General features: G+C 45.8%; 1 protein-coding gene across 2 annotated transcripts in view; it reads left to right on the top strand.

The window, feature by feature from the left end:
* The window catches only part of Vps50 (vacuolar protein sorting 50), a 220,625-nt gene extending 201,444 nt beyond the window's left edge, over positions 1 to 19,181 (top strand). For both annotated transcript variants that reach the window (XM_084595738.1, XM_084595737.1), the window contains exon 26: positions 19,033 to 19,181. In XM_084595738.1, coding sequence (XP_084451864.1) covers positions 19,033 to 19,158 — 126 coding nt within the window. In that variant the 3' untranslated portion in view covers positions 19,159 to 19,181. The remainder of the gene's footprint in view (positions 1 to 19,032) is intronic.
* Positions 19,182 to 21,831: the final 2,650 nt, after the last annotated feature.

Genomic DNA, 21,831 nt, shown 5'->3' with positions numbered 1-21,831 from the left:
TTTGAAACATTGCGAGAAAAGCATTGAGAATGCCGAAAGTAACATTCATGAATTAATTGGTTTCTTCTTAGAACTGTTTGAATCTTTCAGGCGAGTTCTGTGCTGCAGGCACTTTTTAAGTCACATGATAAGGTGTTTTACTTTGTGCACCTAATCTAGTACTGCCTCTGACTTTGTGTTAGTTTTTTTAGAGCGTGAAATCTGTCACCGCGGTAAAACTTCGGAAAACGATCCAGGCTGGTGCTTTGAACTTCAAGATCAGAGAAGGTCAAAGCAGAACTTAGTCTATTTCGCTACTGTCAAGCTATCTGTCTAAGCATAGTATATGCCACGTGATCAACCATGAGATTGGAATATTAGTTAATTGTACATGTATTTTAATCAATTAATGGGCCAAATTAATTGATATTTAGTAAATTGCAATTAAAATCTAAATTTTAGCTGCAGCATCGAACCGTATACCGTCGGAAAGCTTAGGCCAAGTGTAATGGCACTGTGCCAGCTAGCTATCCACAATAATCTGCGTTAATTAGTTAATTTTGTATAAACCCAAACTTTGAGCTGTTCCTTGCCGCTTCGAGGCAAGGAACAGGTTTGTCACGGCGGTCTTGATATGATGCTGATGGAGGAATTAAATAATTTTATGAGTACGCGGCCACTCACTGACTTCGCGTGTGGTTAAAAGACAGCAGGGTACACTGGGAGAAGTGGTGGGCCCTATTGCCGACACACTGAAGTTCTGGGGCAAGCATGCTGTGGTCTCGTGCGCTATGTAAAAGAGCGTAACTTCATTGAACGCAACGATCAAATAAAAAAACAGGGGGCACATATGTCTTCAACGTGCGGAAATAAGAAAGCATATATCTGCCAATTCATTAACTATCGCTATCCTATCAATCATTATATCTACTAATGCCGTCAAGTGACCTATCATAATTGTCACTATTCGCAACGGGCACTATCACCTCACCATCCGGGCCTATTACTATCATTTACTATTAATATCTGTAACAGTCACCATCATTAGCTATCACTATTCATAACCATCACTATTTAATCTGATGCCGTCCCATGACCCATTGATATACTTCAATTTTCATTGACTTACGTTGTCAGTCATATCTCTATTACCTCATAATATCTGAAGAGACAACTATACATTGACTTTTAATTCTTATACTTTCTTATTTTCTCATAAACGGAGGTGGGAAAAGAGCAAGCCACAGAAATAACCGACTACTATCAGTGCGAGGTTCATGTCTCTGTCGAGGAGGCTTCCTTTGCCTCAGGACAGGTCGGTGAGAGAAAACTGATGTAACTGCGTTGGGCCTCAGTTTTTTTTTTTTCGAGTTCGTGTAATATTGGCGGCTCAAACCGATCTTCAGTGAAATGTAGCTAGAACATAGAGCGATGAGTTAATCACTCAGGCTAGGTGAAAAAAAAAATTTCTTGCATACAATTGAAATGAGTAATATGTTACAGTGCTAAGAATTGTTGCTCGCAAAATGTTCCCCTATTTTTACATCATAACTATAATCATTATTGATTGTTTAAGTTTCGTAAATACAGAAAATTGATGCAATGATTCCGGCTGATTTGACATCGATGGAAAAACGTTTCTCGCAGTAAATGAATACGCAGAATCGCAGTTTTAGAGCTCCATCTTTCAAAGTGAAGGTAACCTGCCAACGCCTAGTAGTCATGGTCAAAGTGAAGCATGTGTGATCATGTGAACACCCACTGCACATTGGCCGTATCCCTGATAAAACGAACGCATACTTTTTAACCCACGCGTGTGCCGAAGCATGGCAAGACACATTCAAGAATTGAAAAAAAAAAAAATGCCGTATGACCTAACTAGTGCAGATTACCCGCAATACCTCGGATTTACTTGCCAAAGAGTTTTTCAGGGCCAGCATTCATTGCTCCTGAGGAACGGGCGCACACTACAAGTACAAGCTGGAAAGACTAGCTCCTCTACAGGCCCCAATTTTGATTTTTAGGGAAGTAGGCCAGGGATCCTAGCATAATCGCGACAAATGCAATCGAGAGACTGTACTTTTCCGGTTATCAGTCACAGCAAAAAGCAGATTATAGTGCCGTATTTCTTCCTACAGAAGTCGACAGCGTGTGAAATGATGGAGCCTTGGAGCCTCGCAGAATATTCAGCATGCTGCAGAGGACAACCTTATTTTTATAAAATGAACATGTTGCTGCCGCAGAAATATTGAGGAGCAAGCAGGAATAGAAAACGCAGCGTCAGATGACGAGTCATTACGGGGAGTGAGAAAGGTGCATTACGTCGCAAACAACCCTGTTCTTTCTAGGAATAAACTTCTTTCGACTAATCTTGTAAATCCATTGACTCTTGCGCAAGCCGTCACGCTTGCCTTGGGGTATCATGAATACCGCATAACCATCTTCAGGCCGCTTGCTGCAGTTGTACCCGCAACAGCATGGCATAGAGCTTGCACGCTGCAATAAAAGCACAGCACGCAATATTCGCTCGCCGAGAATAGGAGAAAAATGGCGCGAAGGAAAAAGAAAACACGAGGAAAACGCCGGACGCGCGCTGGTTTCCAAGGGCAATGGCAGGGAGACCAATCGTCGCTCAGGAAATCGGGCGGAGAGCCGGCCTTCAGCGAAGGGGCGCACAAGGGGCGAGGAGGAGGCGAGGAGGTAGCGCGGCGGCGGCAAAGTTCAATCATTGGCGTAACTTTCAAAGTATCAAGGGGCTTTACTACTAGCAAGTTGGCAGTTGACAGCCGTGTGGTGCGTACGCATGTTCCATCACTCCTCCAATTGAATGTGGCTACCGGAAACGGACGGACTGGTGACAGCGAGAGCTTCTGAAGGCGTCAAATAGATGAGTTCTTTCTTTTATTAACTTTATTTTGTTTTCAGCTAGTTAGGTTAGGTGCAGCCTAAAGAATAGATTTTAGCTCTTTGTCCAAGCGGCCTGGTTTTTCGTGCCGGCAGCTAGGTTTTCTCGGCGTTCATTCTTTAACTATTTTAGTTAGATAAATATTCTTTTTTCTAGGCTGTTGGCATTTGCAGAATTGATTTTAACGCGTGTTTGCCAGTCGTTTTTGTGTGTTCTTCTTGCAGTTTGTATATTCTGAGAGTTTATAGTAGAAATAGTTCAGTTGATACACGCTTCAGATGTGCAATCAAAAGAAGGTAAAGTGTACTCAGTGTGAGGCGCAGGTTAATCTCGAGGAAACGTGTTTTGACTCTGTAAATGATGCGAAGGCAGTGACTTTTTGTGTTGGTGTTGCGTGCTGAGTGCGCGCCTAGATAGATTTGAACGAGAAAAGGACAGTTTAGTGTCTCGTGTGGATGATTTAGAAAAGGAAGTAGGTTTGTTAAAGGCAGAAAATCTGAAACTGCTATGACAGCTTCCTCAAATGGAAAAACAAATGGCCGACTTTGTCCTCGGAACCAACGAGGACGGACATTCCAGTGCGGGCCACGTGGCTGGGACCAGCACTGACATGGAAGGCATAAGCAAATTAGGCCAGGCGGATCCGAACCAACAGAGTTACTTAGAAGCAGCTACTAAGAAGTCAGAAAAAAAGGAAGATGTAAGGAAGAATGAAAATCCTAGAGAGAAGGACACAGATAACGAAAGCAGGAGCCAACAGTTGGGAGAGGGAGGGAGAAGGCCCAGTTGCTTATCGCCGGAGATTCTAACATGAGCAGGTGCAAGCAAGATATCTTGGAACGTGTAAAGGGTGGTAAGCGAGTGTTAGTTGGAAGTGCCCCAGGGATGACAATGAGGGCAGTGCTGAAAGAGAGTAAAAATAGGCTGTTGAAAAATTCCGCAGAGCGCAGTATGGTGATAGTAGCCGTGGGGCTAAATGATGTCCTAAATGGTGAAGCTGCAGGAGTGGTGGAAAGCTTAGCTAAGGGAGTTGACGATATCAGGGAGATGACACAGCAAGCGCAGATAGTTGTATGCACAGTACCGGAGGTGCTAGGATTGAACGTAAAGCTGGAAAAGGACATGGTGACAGTTAATCAGGACATAAGAAAGTTAAGCCTGGAGAAGCGTTTCGAAGTGGTTGAGGTAAACAGGGAGGTGCATAAAGCAGGTTTTGGCAGGGTTTTTCAGCGAGATGGCATTCATTTTAACAGAAGAGTGGGAGCCGAGATCGGCTGGCGCCTAGCAGGCAGGGCTGTAGCTTTTTTAGGGGGTCCGCGAGGACTCCGTGCACAGAGGTAGTTAGAAGTGAAGCAGAAGAAAGTGTAATAACGGAGGCTGAGCCCCAAGAAATGGCAAGAAGGAGGTCGAGATAGAAAAGTACAAAAAAGAGATTTAAGGTGGCGGTCCCACTCCAGCGGTGAAGAGACATTTTTGGTGATATTCATACGTCTACTGTGAATCACTCGTTTAGTTTATAAATGTGGTTTTAATATCTTTGTACAGCTTATTTTCTCTGCTTTCGAATGGTGCATTTTGTTTATAAGTAGTTGCAAAGATTTTTAAGCTGTAAAGAAAAACGTAAAGGTAAGAAACGGCTTTTCAGCTCTACTTGTCTCAGTAAATGCAACATTGTGCAAAATCTTTTGCACCTAGAGAAAAACCGTTCCAGTTGTTTAGAGATTAGATGTTAATGAACAAAGTTAAGCATTTTTATTAGGGTGTATCGCTTAGTTTATTAACCACACTCCTTTGAAATGTGTATAAAACAGGTAATTGTGTGTACAATAACTTTCAAGATATGCATTCTGCTGCGAAGATGTTTTGCACAGTTGGAGGCCTTGCATTGTTTGCTTTTTCCTTAAAATATCAGCTGTCTGCTTCATTTAGTGTAAAAGTTATTTGTGATCAAAGTTATCGTTTTTTGTAAAATGGCTAAAAGAAAATGCTAAACTGTTCAAGTAACAAGCTTTTAGCGGTGCTGAGGTTTCGCGTGGAAAAAGTTTACATTTCGCTGTCAGAGGATAAGCATTGGTTTTGCTCTACGACTCTCGAGGAATGTGCACGGTCAGGGTGATTTCAGCTAATTTTTTTGTGGTTCGCTTGAAGCGCACGAGCTCTTCATGAAATTTTTCAAGCACGATTGAAATGCTTCATGGCTTGTTTTTTTCTGTTAAAGTTTTGGGCTTTCCTTTCTTTATTCAACTGGTAACAATTATCAAAGTGTACAAAAAACAAATAATAGTGGAATAGCAGAGCCACGTGCGATAAATGTAGTAGGTAGCGCCATCTTTGAAATGTACATGCAACAAGAATGTCGCAGTTCAAAAAAGTTACGAGAATGGCGCTACAAACACCCTGAATTGAGGGGTATTTACGAGAGGGTATGATGTTTCTACAACGTTTTCACTCTGCCCTTTCCTTTCCATCCAGGGAGGGACGTAAACACTGGCGGGTCGGGTCGAGTGGTCGAGTTGAACTCTGGTGCAAGGGAGTTTGACTCTGCTCGACCCCGCTACAGAAAGCATGTAAACACGGTCGACTTGAGTGGGGGCATAGGGGAATGTCTTGGGACGGATTTCTCACGGAGGGGGACATCCGAACAATGGTTGTGGTATTGTTTGGATCTCCCCCTCCGTGACAAATCGAGTCTCTCAACTTCCCCGAATGGGTCTTTTTCCAATAGGACACCCACACCCTTCTTGGGTTGCCAAGAATTTGTGCAATCTTCCAAATGGTAGTTGAGTGTAGGGCTGCTCTTGTCTAGCCTGTGTGGAGACGTGCGAGTCATCTGTGAACGTACCCCCCCCCACTCCCCCCTCCTCTCTACAATGACAACAGGAAGCTGGCAAATCTGGCCGCGTCCTCTCTGTTGAGGCAAGCTGCGGGGAGGGGGGGGGGGGCAAGTTGCGGCAGGCCTGGAAGGTGCTAGCACTGCACGCAATTATTGTGTAGCAGTTCATCGCGTTGATGAGGGGAGAGACTTCGTTTCCTGGAAAAGGACGTGCAGCGAAGTCCTCCCCCTGTTTTTGCATGGCATCCCAGCGAAAATGGCATCTGAGGAGGCTGCGCGCATGCACAGTAGCACTACTTGAAAAAGATTCATTGCCAGTGTACACTTGCTTGCTTTGTGATGTATTTATTGCCTCCCATTCAGTGTGTAATACTGTTTGTGGGCCGAGTCCATCCTCGAACGAAACGCCGTGCAGCTGAGGTGCGCCCCGGCTACAGCGAACACTGTACCCCGGCGAATGAAACATGCTTCGGTACAGTACAAGTAGTGGCTTTCGTTACTCGTTTTTAGTTTTTTTAGTAACACACAGGATATATGCTTGTGTTTGGCAAAAGCAGGCATTTCGCTGCTCATGGGGCTGCTTCGCACGAGATGCGAATAACCGCTAGCACACTCAACATGGGGAAACCGATGAACAGAGAGGCCTTTTTCCTTCCACAGAAACGACTTAGCGGAATCAGCCATTCAAAGAATTAACTGCGCTGTCATAATTTCAACCTACCTAATCACAACCTACTGTTGTGTATCCCAAGTGAGAAAAGTTTTTCGGTTGAAGTGTTTCTGGGTAGACCTAGCCCAGCCTTTTAGGTGCTTCTAATCAGTCTGTCTAATTTCTCCTTGTCAGATTGAATGAGGCGGAGATAAGGGACTGAGTATGTGAATCGACTTAGTACAAAGGCATGGATAAGACGACAAATGTCAGCCTCTTTGATTCCTCTCTTTCTTGCCGTTACTCTGTGTATCAGTCTAGTGATTTGTTGCGCAGTCATTTCCAGCCTGTTGATAGTAACATTGCTCTTCCTACTGCTTTGGATGTAGAGCCCGAGTACTCTAACAGTATCGACTGTAGGTATGGGTAGTCCGTGCAGGCACACTTTTATCTCTACTTTGTCTCGAGTTTTCCTTCTGACTGCTAGTAGTTCAGACTTAGGTTGTGAGCATTTCAGCCCAATCTGGTTAGCGTATGACTAGACTACATTCACTGCTTCTTGAAGCGTTTCCTCTATGTGAGCATCCGAACCTTTTGTTACTCACATGGTGACATCGTCAGCATATAGGGAGTGTTGAAGATCTTGGATTTTTTCAAGTTTGGGAGGCAGGCCTATCAGTGCTAGGTTGAATAAGAAGGGAGAGAGGACTCATCCTTGCGGGCTGACCGAACTGATGACCGAACTTTGGTCCACAGTGAGTGGTAGTGACAGCGACGCATTAGGACTTAAGGAATTTGAATATGCCAGCGATACAGTTGCGATAGATAAAAATTTGACAGATGAGGCTATTGTCGCACCAGTCACTGGCGCGGAGGACGGTGACAGTAGTGACGATGATAAATCGGAACCTGTGCAGGTTGCATCTCACCAGGAGGTTTTGAAAATGATCGACTCCTTGCGTGAGTATGTTTTTGCCAAGAACCTTCCACTGCAGTCTGTTCAGCAGTTGGATGCCCTTCAAAAAGATTTTGGCCAGCTTGCCATGAAACAGGCTATGCTGATGGATTGCAGGTTTCCTCTCGCTATGAAATAAAAAGCATAAGCCACCTCATCCTCATTAAATGTGTTGTGTGTTTATAATGTTTTATTTGTTCGGCCTAGCCCGGTTATAACAATTATTGGTTATAACAATGGTATGTCCATGGCACTTCAATATTGTTATAAGTGGGTTTGACTCTATCTTTGTTAAGAATGAATGGCACCCAGAATTATTACAGTTATATTTTTATCCTAACGTGAGAACTATATTTTCTTTTATGATATCTGGTGTAGTTTATAGGTAACACTTTTGTAAAGGCATTCATGGAGAGTTTATGACTTGAATTAAGTGCGCAGGCTTTCGAAGCGTTATGCAAAGGTATGGTGTGTGCAAAAAAGCTATCTGTATTTTTTAAACCGTATAGTAATTTTTAAAATAAAATATAATTCAGCAAGATTAACCATGTGACAGCTGATTTTACAGAACTCCAATCTATTATCCCAGGTACAGAGAAATAGAGCTTTATTGCACTCTTCAATATCTCAAGAGTTATGCAATATTGTCACCAACACATGTAGCAAACAGAAGAACAACTGAGCTGCCCTTTTTTTAATCAAGCGAAGCTCGAGACAGACGAGGACGACGCCCAGCCACGCGCCAAGACATTCGGCCACTCAGTGGCGCTAAAAGATGGGCATTGCCCCCCTTCCAAGAAGCATCGACCCGATGCCGCAAACGTAGGGGAACAATAGAAAAGCGGGGCAAGTTATACGGGAGCCTCTGGCTCTGGTTTGGATCCTAAAATGGTTTAACGATTATAATAAGGCTTCATTCTGGCGACGTGAACTATTTCAGACTTCGGATGCTGAGAGGAGCGGACAGCACCACGTAGTTCACCGCGCTGAGGCGGCGGAGCACCTCGTAGGGTCCAAAGTAACGGCGCAGAAGCTTTTCAGAGCGCCCTCGCAACCGTATTGGGCTCCAAACCCAGACTTCATCGCCGGGTGTGTAAGTCACCTCTCGGTGTCGCAGGTTGTAGCGCTGGGCATCGTGTACTTGTTGGGGCCGAATTCGCTGTCGGCCAAGTTGGCGTGCGGCTTCTGCGTCACGAATAAATTGGTCAGCCCCCACGACAGTAGAGGGAGCAGGAAGAAGCATGGCATCCAGCATAGTCAAAGGTTCGCGTCCATGGACCAAATGAAATGGACTGAACCGTGTAGTTTCCTGGAGCGCAGTGTTGTATGCGAACGTGATGTACGGCAGAATTCGGTCCCAGTTCCCATGATCGTCGTCTACATACATAGAAATCATGTCGGCAATTGTCTTGTTAAGCCGCTCAGTTAGTCCATTAGTTTGAGGATGATAGGCAGTTGTCTTGCGGTGGGTGGTGCCACTGAGTCGAAGGACCTCGCTCGTGAAAGCCGACGTAAACAAGGTTCCCCTGTCAGTTAAGACGACTGTTGGGGCGCCGTGACGGAGTACAATGTTGTGAATGAAGAAATGCGCAACTTCCTCTGCGGTACCACGGGGAATGGCCTTGGTCTCACAGTAGCGGCTGAGGTAGTCAGTGGCAACCGCTATATACCTGTTACCCATGGAGGACTTCGGGAATGGGCCCAGTAAGTCCATGCCAACCTGTTGAAATGGGAATTTCGGGGGATCGATAGGCTGCAGGAGGCCAGGCGGTGTCTTCCGCTGCTGGCACTCACGGCAGGTACGGACGTAGCGGTGCACAACGGCTGCTAGCCTGGGCCAGTAGTACTTTCGGCGTATCCGTGCCAATGTGCGAGAATAACCGAGATGGCCGGAAGAAAGGTCGTCGTGGCATGCACGAAGAACTTCGTCATGAAGTGTCGTGGGTACTACTAGCAGATAAACAGTTTCTGTTGGACCGTAGTTGTTCTTGTAGAGCACACCATCGCGCAAGCAAAATGACGACAGTCCGCGCCTGAAGAGCTGAGGAGGAGATGACACGGTTTTTTCGAGGTATTCAATGAGGGGCAAAAGTTCAGAATCGGCCCGCTGCTTTCAGGCTAAGGTGGACGACGTGATAACACCGAGGAAAGCGGTATCGTCGTCGCAACCGTCCGTGTGGCAGGGAGTAGGGGCGCGGGACAGACAGCCAGCATCACTGTGTTTCATGCCGGACTTGTGCACGATAGTAACGTCAAATTCTTGCAACCGAAGGCTCCATCGAGCAAGCCGACCTGATGGATCTTTCAGGTTTGCCAGCCAACACAGTGAGTGATGGTCGCTCACGACACGAAACGGACGACCGTACAAGTACGGACGAAATTTCATGACTGCCCACACAACAGCGAGGCACTCCTTTTCCGTAGTTGAATAATTAACTTCAGAACAGGACAAAGTGCGACTGGCGTAAGCAATGACGCATTCCGCACCGTCCTGCCACTGAACAAGGACCGCACCGAGGCCAACGTTACTGGCATCCGTGTGCAGTTCCGTGTCCGCCTCTTCGTCGAAGTGGCCAAGTATAGGCGTACATTGTGAGACGGGACTTGAGTTCCGTCAAGGCTTTTTCCTGGTCGGGGCCCCAAACGAACGGTTCGGCGTCTTTTGTCAGGCGGGTCAGAGGCTCAGCGATCTTGGAGAAATTGTGAACAAAGCGACGATAGTATGCGCAGAGGCCGAGAAATCGACGCAAGCTTCGTTTATCTTCTGGTTTGGGGAATGAAGCGACAGCGGCCGTCTTTTCTGGGTCTGGGCTAACACCTCTAGCGCTGACAATGTGGCAGAGAAATTTCAGCTCATTAAAAGCAAAGTAGCATTTTTCGGGTTTTAGAGAGAGACCAGCAGATCGGATGGCCTCGAAAGCAGCACGCAAACGTTTCAGGTGCTCGTCGAACGTGTCCGAGAAAATTACAACGTCGTCGAGATATACGAGGCATGGCTGCCAATTCAGGCCAGAGAGTACGGTGTCCATCATTCGTTGAAATGTGGCAGGGGCCGAGCACACGCCAAACGGGAGCACTTTAAACTCACACAAAATGTCCGCCGTAATAAAAGCGGTCTTCTCACGGTCTCGCTCGTCAACCTCTATTTCTCAATATCCACTGCGGAGGTCAAGTGACGAAAAGTGGCATGCCGAAGGCGATCGAGGGAGTCATCTATGCGCGGCAGGGGGTACACATCCTTTTTTGTGACGTTGTTGAGGCGTCTACAATCCACGCAGAACCTCAAGGTTCCATCCTTGTTCGCGACAAGGACAACAGGCGAAGCCCAGGGGCTCGTTGACGGTTAGATAACGTCGTCCTGGAGCATATCTGTTACTTGGTGGCGGATGGCGTCACATTCTTTTGAAGACACCCGGTAAGGACGCTGACATAGTGGACGTTGGTCATCGGCAACTATAATTCGGTGCTTCGTTAGTGGCGTCTGTTGGACCTTGGAGGTTGATGCAAAACAATCGCGAAACGAATTGACAAGGTTCTCTATGCAGAGTTTCTGACTGGGCAAGAGGTGTGGGTCCACATCGGTCTGAATGGCTGTAGACGTCGCATTGTCGAGGTCTGACGCGTTGGATAAAGCGTACTGGCCTGTACATTCTCCAAGTTCTTCAAAATAAGCGACCGTCGTGTTTGCCGTCAAATGTTGGGTTCACACGTGAAGTTTGTCACTAACACTTCGGCTTGCTCACGGACAAGTTCGACAAGGCCCTGAGCTACACAAACTTGTCGAGTGAAAAGCAGTGACATGTTAGCTTCGGCAATGCCACGCGTGCCGGTGCTGTGATCACATTCGACTTTGACGAACTTGCTCGCCCGCGGAGGGATTGTTATGTGGTCATCAGAGACACGCAACATCGTTTTCCAGAAGTCCGTGTTGCTATCAACGGCTCGCTTGGTTGAAAACGATACCGTGAGCTGCTCCCGAAGGTCTATAACAGCACCATACTCTTGCAGAAAATCCATGCCTAGAATCAGATCTTTACAGCAGTCTTTAATACGGCAAAGCTGCCAGTGAAAGTAAAACAGCTGATCTCTGCTGCAAGTGCACATGCCAATCGGTGTCATCACATGGCCACCAGCAGTGCGCATCATTGGCCCAGACCAAGGCGTCAGAACCTTACAGAGTGTCGTTGCTAGCTGGCTGCTCATGACGGAAAAATCGGCGCAGGTATCCACAAGTGCGGTCACATCCCAACTGTCGGCGGTTACAAAAATTTCCCCAGAAACAATGCGTTCGCAGCACGTCGGTAAGTTCATCAGATCGGGTCGCCGCCGCTCGGTCTGTCGCGTCAAATCGTCGGGTGGAGGCTGTTTAATCTGAGACGTAGCGGCGGCCTCACCCCGGAGGTCGCTGTGTTTAGTTTTCCCGGTGAGGGGACATGCCTCTGAATTGCCCAGAGGAGGAGTATCGACTGGGTGACGCAAAACGCCTCGGGGATGACGATCACGACTGCCATTGCGGTGACGTCGGGTGCATCTCGTTAGCAGCCAGGTATTCCTCAATCTCTTGTGGTCTTTCTCCATAGCGAGGTCGAGGCGCGTTTGGTGGAAATCCTCTTAAGCCCATTCTCCGATATGGGCAATTGCGTAGAATGTGGCCAGGCTCACCGCAGTGATAACAGAGCGGCCGTCTGTTGGGTGTGCGCCACAAGTGCGCCTTGCTGATGACGGGACGCTGGCCTTGCTGTGGCTCGACGGGGTGCAGATCTTGTTGCTGCTCAACGGGGCGCAGGTAGCGAGGCGGTGGTTCGGCAACGGGGCGGAATGAATGTGGCTCGGGGGCAGGTTGACGTAGGACATCACTATACGTCATAATGCATGGCTCTGGTTGTGGTGCTGGTGCTGGTGGTGGCTGCACCGCTCGCCGGATTTCATCACGAATGATGTCTCCGGTAGAATAATTCACTGCAGGTGGTGCATTCAAGTGGAGGTTCTGCAGTTCTTCGCGGACAATGCTCCTCACAAGCTCCTGCAATGCCTCGTCCCTAGCTGCTGGCACTGATGCGCAGTAGGGTGTGGCCGCTACGCTTGCCTGACGGCCGTATTGGGTACAGCGTTCCTGCAGTGAACGTTCCATGCTCATAGCTTCTCTTGCGAAATCTGCGACAGTTCTTGGAGGGTCACGAATGAGGCCAGCGAACAACTGTTCCTTCACCCTGCGCATGAGGTGCCATACTTTCGTTGCCTCGGGCATGGTAGGGTCGGCCTGATTGAAAAGTCGCGCCATGTCCTTACAAACATGGCCACGCTCTCATTTGACTGCTGAGATCCGGATTGCTATCTCTGCATTTTCTTTGCGCATACTCGAGCTGAACGTTGTGAGCAACTCACGGCGAAAGACGGCCCAGTTGACAAAGGACGCCTCGTGGTTCTCAAACCACGTCTTGGCAGAGTCTTGCAGCTTGAAGTACACATTCATTAGCTTCCACTCATCGTCCCATTGGTTGAATGCCGCCACATGGTCAAAAGTGGCCAACCAGTCTTCGACATCCTCGAACCGGTCACCGTGGAATGATGGCGATGATCGAGGTGCGAGAAGGACGTACGGTGGGGCATTGCTGGAATGCTGACTTGTCTGGCTGCCCGTCGTAGATGTCATGGCTCGCAGCGGTGTGGTCAGTGGTTCGAACTCGGGTTGTAGGCCTCGGAGGCGACGGCTCGCTTTATGGACGGGAGTGGCGTCTGAGCGTCGATGGGCAGCGTCACTGACGTCTTCGAGGGCAATGTACATGGGATCTTATCCTGCACAATCCACCGAATCTCACCAACACACGTAGCAAACAGAAGAACAACCGAGCTGCCCTATTTTTAATCAAGTGAAGCTCGAGACAGACGAGGACGACGCCCAGCCACGCGCCAAGACATTCGGCCACTTGGTGGCGCTAGAAGGTGGGCAGCGGTGTGGCAATACAGTCGTGCCTCGTTAATATGACCCCCGTTAATATGGACGACCCGGATTATGGACAGTTTTTCTGGGGACGAAACCTTTTCAATGTATTTATGCCTCGTTAATATGGAAACTCGCTGTCCGGACAATGGACAGGGGAAGAATGCACGCGCCCCACTTGGGCCCATGTATTTTTGTCTCGTTAATATGGACAGTGCTTGAAAAAAAGCAGAGTACTAGTCCGAACGCAAGTTAAAGAAGGGCGGGCCGCCCGCGAACCTACGCGACAGCCGATACGGCGGGATGCCTGAACGAGTCCTGTGGGGTTGGAAAGAACTAAAGCGGGCGTGTCGCCGTTCTAAGGGAGGGGGGAGGGGGGGAGGGGGGGGGGAGTAAGAGCGGAGCGGAACGTACATAGCAAACCGAGGGTCAGCGTAAGAAAGACCCCGAAAGGGGAGAAACAGGAGATTTCTGGGTGCAGCGGAAGTGCCGCCGCAGTCGGGAAAACAGCAACATGTGGTTGCAATAAATTCTGCTGAACGTGAACAGAGAGGCCGGTAAAAGTGTAAGAAAGAAATGACAGGAAGAAAGACAAGTGCCTACAGTGGCGGTGGGAACTGAAGTTTTCTTTCCCAAAGCGCAATGTGTGTTCCATGAAGCCGTTAACGCTTTTCGGTGAGAATTAAGACACTCACAAAGTAGAGCGACAAAAGAAAGGCGACGTACGAACACGCAACCGGGACCGAACGTCCCGTCCTGGACGCGCTTCCCTCTCATGCTCCTGGTTTTCGTCCCTGTTGCGCTGCTGAACTGCCAAACTGTGCACACTAGGCGGTCCGTATGTCGGCTTCGCTTTGGGTCAACGATGCGGCCTTGACAAGGTCTGAGCTCTTCGTAGTCGGCTAGCCGTCGTTCTAAACTGTACTTCAGCTTGCAGTGTTTGTTTTATGGGAACACATAAAAACGGCGCCAAGAAGATGGGATGTTCGATAGCCCTCTGCATAGCAGCTTGCCAACTTGACTCCCTCGCTTTCTTACAGAAACAGTACAAGGCTAAAAAAAAAAGAAGAATCTGAAGAACGAAAAGGCAGAAAGGTTAACTAGGCAAAAAAGTGCACAGCATCAGGAGCCTTTAGCCCTCAACTTGAGTCTGGCTTTTGGCATGGCGGGAGTTAAACGCAAAAGAACAGAGCTGAACGTAGGCGCGAAGAAATCTGTGAATAAAAGCGGCAAAAGCCATCTCAGTCAATCCAAGCTGCGAGGGACTAGTATCGACAGCTCAGCTGTTTCCTCGCCTCAGGAGAATCTCAAGCAGCTACTTAGCGGCTACTTAGCTCAGTGAAGAGGCCCTTTAGGAAGTGGCGGTGAGTAGAGAATCAGACGCTGATTCATCGGCCAGTGAGGAGTTCGTGCTCGAAAGTTCGACCAACACAAAGCCCAACATCACGGGTGTCATGGTAAGCGAGTCGCTTCAGACTGCACTACAATTTTTCGAAGACAACAATGACAAGGATAATGCACTCAAAATTTCCAGTGTTCTGTGAAATTTTGAGTCCAGTGCACACCGTTATGTACAAAAGCAGTCGTTAACTACAATTCTCTTTTCTCAGTAAAATCCTTTTTGTTTTTATTCATGACTCGTTATTATGGATGACTCGCTTTATGGACAGTTTTGGTCGGAAACCAAAGTGTCCATATTAACGAGGCACGACTGTATACAGAATTATTCTAATCTATTTAGTTGCGAAATGCGGATTGGATTACATTAGCTGTGCAGAAAGTGAAAGCTGAGAAAATTCACCTTGAAGTTCATTCTCATGTTGCCTCTTCTATCGCTTTTGGACAGAAAAATGCAGCATTGCAATTTACAACCAACCAAACCTCTGGTCGTATGGGAGAAAAGTAAGCGTAAAGGAGGAGGAAGAGGAGGAAAAAACTTTATTTAAAAAAGAAATGTAACCACTCCCAGGAGGACCTCTTAGTCCAGGAGCCCTCTGGCTGTTCCTTCTAGCTTAGCCCGCTCGACCAGCCGTAACTGATCTGCAGCGTAAAGGAGACGAACACAAGGCAGGAGACAGGACAACGCGCTTACTTTTCTCCCGTATGATCATGAACCAACTAGTCCAGCAACAAGTTTTACTTCAAACCTCTGGTCTACTGATTTCTCCTCTATAAGAAATATTAAATTTAACCTTGATATGTCGCAAAATCTGGGGAATTTGCTATGCACCAGCAACTGTCAGAAGCACAATTCACTCAAGTTTCAACGACCACAGATAAAAAAAATGTCATAATCTTTTGCGGCACATTTCACTCTAAGATGTCGCAATGTAGACAAGGACCTGAGGAAGGCAAAAAAATAACAATTGCGAAATTGAAAATTTCTGTCAGACTGGGTATTTTGTATGCCGGGTAACATTTGCGGCTAAATTTTATTAATGCCTTACGAACGTCACAGAATAAAAACAATTATCTCAGCTTTTTATACACTTATTGGTCTTACATTTTATTTCCGCAACTGTATACTTGGTTTACTAAATCTGCTGCATGAATTTGTAGTTCTTTTCGCGCGATAGTGGGCTATAATATATTGAATTGAGATAGTTCTGTGATAACACTTCCAGCATTAAACCAAGGTTACAAAGCATTCAAGAATGTCTATTCAGAGCATTATAATTACACATCCAGTAGCATGAAAGCTTCAGAACATGAACGAGTGAGCGGTCATGTCGTAGCGCCTCACAAAGGAGCGAAGGGGCCTTAGCTAGTCTAGGTGGTATTGTCCCTTCTCAATGACGTCATGGGGATGTTCCCACTCATATGATGCTCCAAAGTGACGCAGGCAGGGTGAGGTGTGGTGGGGCATCGTCACGACTTATTTTTTTGTTTTTTCTTGCCTGCTGGCGTGTGCTGAGTTCAAGGGGGAGAGGAGGAGCATCATTTTCGATCAGCGATATGGTCGGTGCTATGAAGGTAGTTTATTGCTCGTGCACATCTTGTAGTTCTAATATATTTGAACTGCATTTTTGAATTTATGTATGGTTTTAGAGCTTTAGCTCTACGGTGTCCATATGCGAGTTTCGCGTTTTACCTGGATCGACCCGTGGCCTCAGATATAACGAATACGTGGCCTCGGTAATAGTGGAGGTGTGCACATATCATGTGACCTCAAATGTAACGAACACGTGACATTGATTATGACAGAGATGCATGCCACCCACGTGATCTCGGATATACTGTATTTACTCGATTCTAAGCTTCCCCTTCACAAAATGCGATGCCCAAAACTATAGGGGTTCTCAAATTCAAACAGTCTAAAATGAGCCCTCTCCCCCTTCTATTGTGGGGGTATCTCCACTAAATGGGCGCAAGAAATAAATTTTTTTTTTTTGGCTAACAAACTTCGGTAACATTTTCATCAAATGCGATTACTGTTTGTCTAAACTTCAAGCTGCGGGCAGCCTTCTACAAAGTCGTTCTGACCTTTGTTATGTTTTTCTAACAACTGAACACCAAAGCAAGCAACCCACGCCACAATACACATGAAATCTGCCGAGAACCTCTGCTACCAGGCACACATAACAACACACTGATAGAGTTATTAGCGTCGCTTTCTGTGCCATCATCTGTTACATAGTGTTGAAACAGAAACACGTAAAGCCAGAGACCACGCCTAAAGGGACGTCACTCACGCCACCTCGGGACTCTGACAGCTCCGACTCTATGACAGAATGAGAAAGCATATTTGATGTATGCTCCATGTTCAAAAAAAGGGTTGCTTAGATTCGCTGCTAACTTTTTCACAACTTTTTTTGCGAGAATAGGGGGGTGCTTAGAATCGTGAAGTATTAGAGCCTCAAAAATATGCTAATGAACATGCAACCTCACTTATAACAAAGATGCATGCATACCATGTGATCTCAGATCGAACGAACACGTAACACTATTTGCACGTTACACACAACACAATAGTGCCATGCATCTGTGCACCATTCGCTGACTGAGGGGCGTGTGTTGTCACAACTTAATGCGTAGGGCAGGATGGCAGTAGAGTTATTAGGCTAGCAGGTTTGAGTCTTCATGTGTGCAAGACAAGTCAGGAAGTGGTGGAAAACCAAGCAGCATATGAATAAGGAAGAAGTGGAAGCCACTAGTAATTATTAGTAAGTGGTCAGCAATAAAGTACCCTAAGCTGACGCTCAATATCCATGTTCGACAGCATTGAACTTCCCAATTTTATCACGTTACGCAAACTATTTCACACAGATATGTCACGGGGAAGTATTTATCGAGACCTGCGCTGCAATAGGCAGAACTTAGTGCAGAGACTTCAAGGGCAGTCCAGCACCCACACTGTCAGTGTTGTTTTTGTCGATACACACACCACTTCGTCATTCACACGTCCCCTGGTAATAATATTAAGTAATGTGTTCTACATGAGCATAGCTGGCTAAGTCAATTTGTTTATTTATGATAAAACAGTTTGTTGGTGAAAATTACTTGCATTGAGCAAGGAGAGGGACATAATAAATTCCTTTTTTGCTTCAGCAAAAAATTCTATTCTTGGTTGTGTAACTTCACAGTTTATGCTCCATTGAAAATTGGTGGACTCTGCGCAAGTGTAAAAAAAGTATGAAAGTAATGAAAAATTGTAGGCAAAATTTTAATCTGGTTTTGAGCTGCATTCATTTCGAAGCTCGCTAGGTGATTTCATAGCCATAGTATGGTTTGCAGAAAGAAAACTATATTCAGAGTCCTATCCCACCTGAAGCAGGGCAGTTTTCACGATGGATTTTCAGGCCTTTCTCAAACTGCATCCTGAATGCCTAGTGTGTCCATGTTTAATCATCATGAACAATCATGAGAAGTCACCTATGTTCAAAATGCAGCATGAAACAATTCAAGTGAACCAATATTAAGGGTACTGCTTGCTTCCTGAACGACAAGGGCTACTGGCAGACTCTGCACCTTTGAACCCAACTGCACTGAGGTCAGGACTCGTATGAACGAACAGCTTGAGCCTTGGAGGTCGGCAGTTTAGCTTACCTGCACTCTCATGCTCGTTGGAACTCCGCTAGCAAGCATCTGCTTTTGTATCTGCTTTAACGGTGGTCTGTACAATTGCGTGTGTGAAACGGAGACATGAGGACATCAGTGAGCTCGACAAAACACTGCGTCTCCTTGACATGCTGACAGAGTTGCATGGGATGGCCTTGACGACCACAAAGTTTGTTCCAGAGGAGCCACATTGGTTTACTGAGAGGTAGAGAGAGAACAGGCTGGTTCACTACTGGCATAATCCCACTAGGAGCAGGTAGAGGGCACTGTAGTTCCTGCTCTGTATCAAGACCGAAACCTCAGAGTAATGAGCTTGTAGGTTCGTAAATTGTTTTATTTCAAGTTCACTGGCCCCCATCATGCAGAAAAGCAGACTTCAATCATAATACCATTTTAAGACACTCTTGGCGATTGGTTGTTACAGATGACTCGCTTGTAGGCAGTTTTATTAGGCAACTAAAGTATCCGCATTAACAAGACATGAACGTTTACTCATTTCCGGCCATATCTGCATAGCCGCATGCAGACGGCATGGAGATGATGAGGTGCGGTGGAGCGAATGTAATGCACTGTTATTATTGGCTAATGATGTAGCGCTGCAAGTAGGTTGTGGGATGGGCTGTGCATTACTCGAGGGGCAGAGTTTGACTTCCTTGTGTTCAGGCCCTGTAGGCAGCTGACTTGCTGTAATGGGGGCTACCCTCATGTGCAGGACTACTCCACCAAGCAGCTAGTAGGCCTGGTGACCTGCATCAGCCACCTGAACAAGAAGGGTCGCCAGGCACTGCTTGGCCTCATCGAGGAGCTCTCTGCTGCGCCGGCCCGCGGCAACAAGTGATTAAAAGGCACACACTCTTGCTCCTCATGTGTGGTTTCCTTTGGTGCAACCTTTGGCAACATTTCCTACTATGTAGCCACAGGCAAAAGCTGTGAGCCTTTCCCTTTGACCAGCCATTAAGAAAATTCCACTTTGCAAAGGGCAGCTGCTAACTATGGGCCATGGTTGCATCACGTGTATTGCTCTACTGAGCAATAAATGAATTTTGAACATTTGACTGCACGAAGCAAGCCAGGGACATCAAAGCTTTTGTGCTTATAGCTTTGTCTAATGGTTAGCTTTTTATTTTAACAAGCCGAAAACGTTTAACAGTGGACTGTCGTTTGTGGCAGTTACTGCAGACTAGTTGTATCAGAATATGCATCGGGCGGCTGAAATGTACCCTAGGCATGGAACGAGAGAAATATATATAAAAAAATCAAAACACGGATAAAAAAATTGAATTTTGTCTAAACTTCTACTTGTGAAAGTGGTGCAACATTCTCTTTGCATAATCAGTTGAAATGATTCATGTGTTGGCAATTAAATTTTCTTTTTTATTGATTGGCTGCTGTGGAGCGTACATGTTGCACTGCGGTGCCTTGCTTAGGGTGTCGACATCTCATACCAGGGTTCCAATATATAGTATATTGGCCAAAAATGACAGTTAAGCTTGTTGGGCCGTCATCTTGTGACCCAGCTTACAAGTGGCATGTTTTGTATATGTAGAACCAGGCTGAGATAAAAGGAGAATTTGGATATATTACCTGATTAGGAACCTCACATGTTTTTTGAGAAAGATCACAGCTTTGCAATTAAACCAAAGTGACATCTCTTGGTAGGATTATCGTTCTCTTACACATTGTTTTATTGTGTAGCTTTGCCTAGCTAATGAGTGTCGTGTTCAGAATCTGTGTACAGAAAGTGTCCTCAGTAGCTGTGTTTTATATAAAGTACAATAGCCACAAGTTTTATATCAGGCGATAGCTTAAGTCAAGTATCACTGCACTAAAGTTACTACAGGTCTTAATTATTAGTGAATTATTTGTTAATAAGAATGAATTTTATGCTACAAAATTGTCATATGTTGCCAGATAGCTTACGTTGGTTATAATTGCGTTTGATCATTTGCAGCTCTTGCTTAATTGATATTGATACCCCGCACCTCCACCAGATTTGTCACGGTGTTGGCGACAGGGGGTAGATTAACAGAGCCGGTACAGGTAGAATCACACGGTCCAAGGTTTAGATACGTCCTGCGAGTCCGGAGCCGATTCACTTCAACGTCGTCTTTCACTCTGAGCGCCCCCTGGCAATATTAATTAATTGTGATTAAAAATTTAACTTTGTGCTAGCTTAACTTTGACAATAAGTTGTATACCATTGGATAGTTATACAGAGTATGATTGCACTATACTAATTGCTGATATTATTTAGTAACCGTTAATTACCTGATTGTGACTTACAGTTGGGCTTGAGCTACATCAAGTCTTAATCATGGGATAGCTCACATAAAGTATAATTGCAATACATTAATCACCAGTCGTAGTTAATAGCTAATAATTAGTTAATTGTGATTAACAACTAAGACTTAGGCTACAGTGTAGTCATATGTTATGGGATAGCTTATCTATAGTACGATTTCACTACACTAATTGCTGGTTGTAGCTAATAACTGTTTGTTAGTAGTTAATGATGATTACCAGAAATACAAGTCATGAGGCATGCTTATGATTATGAGTGATTTGATTACATAATGTTTTGTACTCCACTCCTTATAGTACACTACTTTGTAAAGTACTGAGTCATGCCACGGTGCATATGCTAAGAGTCATGATTATGGCTCTGTCTTTCTTCCAATAGCTTTGCAGACTCCACACATTGCAGTATGCCACTTTGTAAAGTGCTCAGTTGTGCTACTTTTTACTTGACTGCATGTCATGAGTCATTGTGACTCTAGAGTCACAACCATGTTTTCATGACCATGACAATGTTTGTACATGCATCACACATTACAGTATGCTACAGTGTAAGTGTTGGGTTATGGTATATTTTATGATTACTACAGGTTATCAGTTATGATTATGACGAGTCAGGACTATGTAACGTTTTACAGACTCCACAACATATAGCACGCTGCACTGTAAAGTACTCAGTCATGCTACGTTGAATATGACTAAGAGTTATGATTATGACTGAACAATGACTGTGTGTAATGTTTGTACCTTACAGTACAATGCACTGTAGAATGCTGACTGATGCTACATTGCATTATGACTAATATTTATGAGCGATATAGTTAAGAGTCATGTCTTTCAAGGTTGTGGCACAAGCAATGAACAAGGGGAGAGGGAGCCAATTCACAAGTTGAGCCAACGTTTTGACAAGTGGACTTGTCTTCGTCTGGGCAGTATGATCATCACTGGTGGAGGTTTAAATATGCTTTTGCTTCTGAAGAACAAAAGCTAGGAAAGGGGGAGGGAGGAGGATGGGGGAGAAAGAAATAGATCGAGGAGTGAAAAACTGTTGCTTTAGTATGTATTTCTGAGAGTCGCATGGAGGCAATTACAAACAATTACATACCCGAACCAGCTGCAGTACAACAGGATTTACCCCGAAATATGACACCAACACATGCAAGGTCTGCAAGACAAACATAGCAACACTTAAGCACATACTCTGGGAGTGCAAGGC

Source organism: Amblyomma maculatum, chromosome 2 (genome assembly GCF_055883805.1).
Source record: "Amblyomma maculatum isolate TAMU_Amacu chromosome 2, ASM5588380v1, whole genome shotgun sequence".
NCBI lineage: Eukaryota > Metazoa > Arthropoda > Arachnida > Ixodida > Ixodidae > Amblyomma > Amblyomma maculatum.
This window is presented reverse-complemented; position numbering and strand designations above follow the sequence as displayed.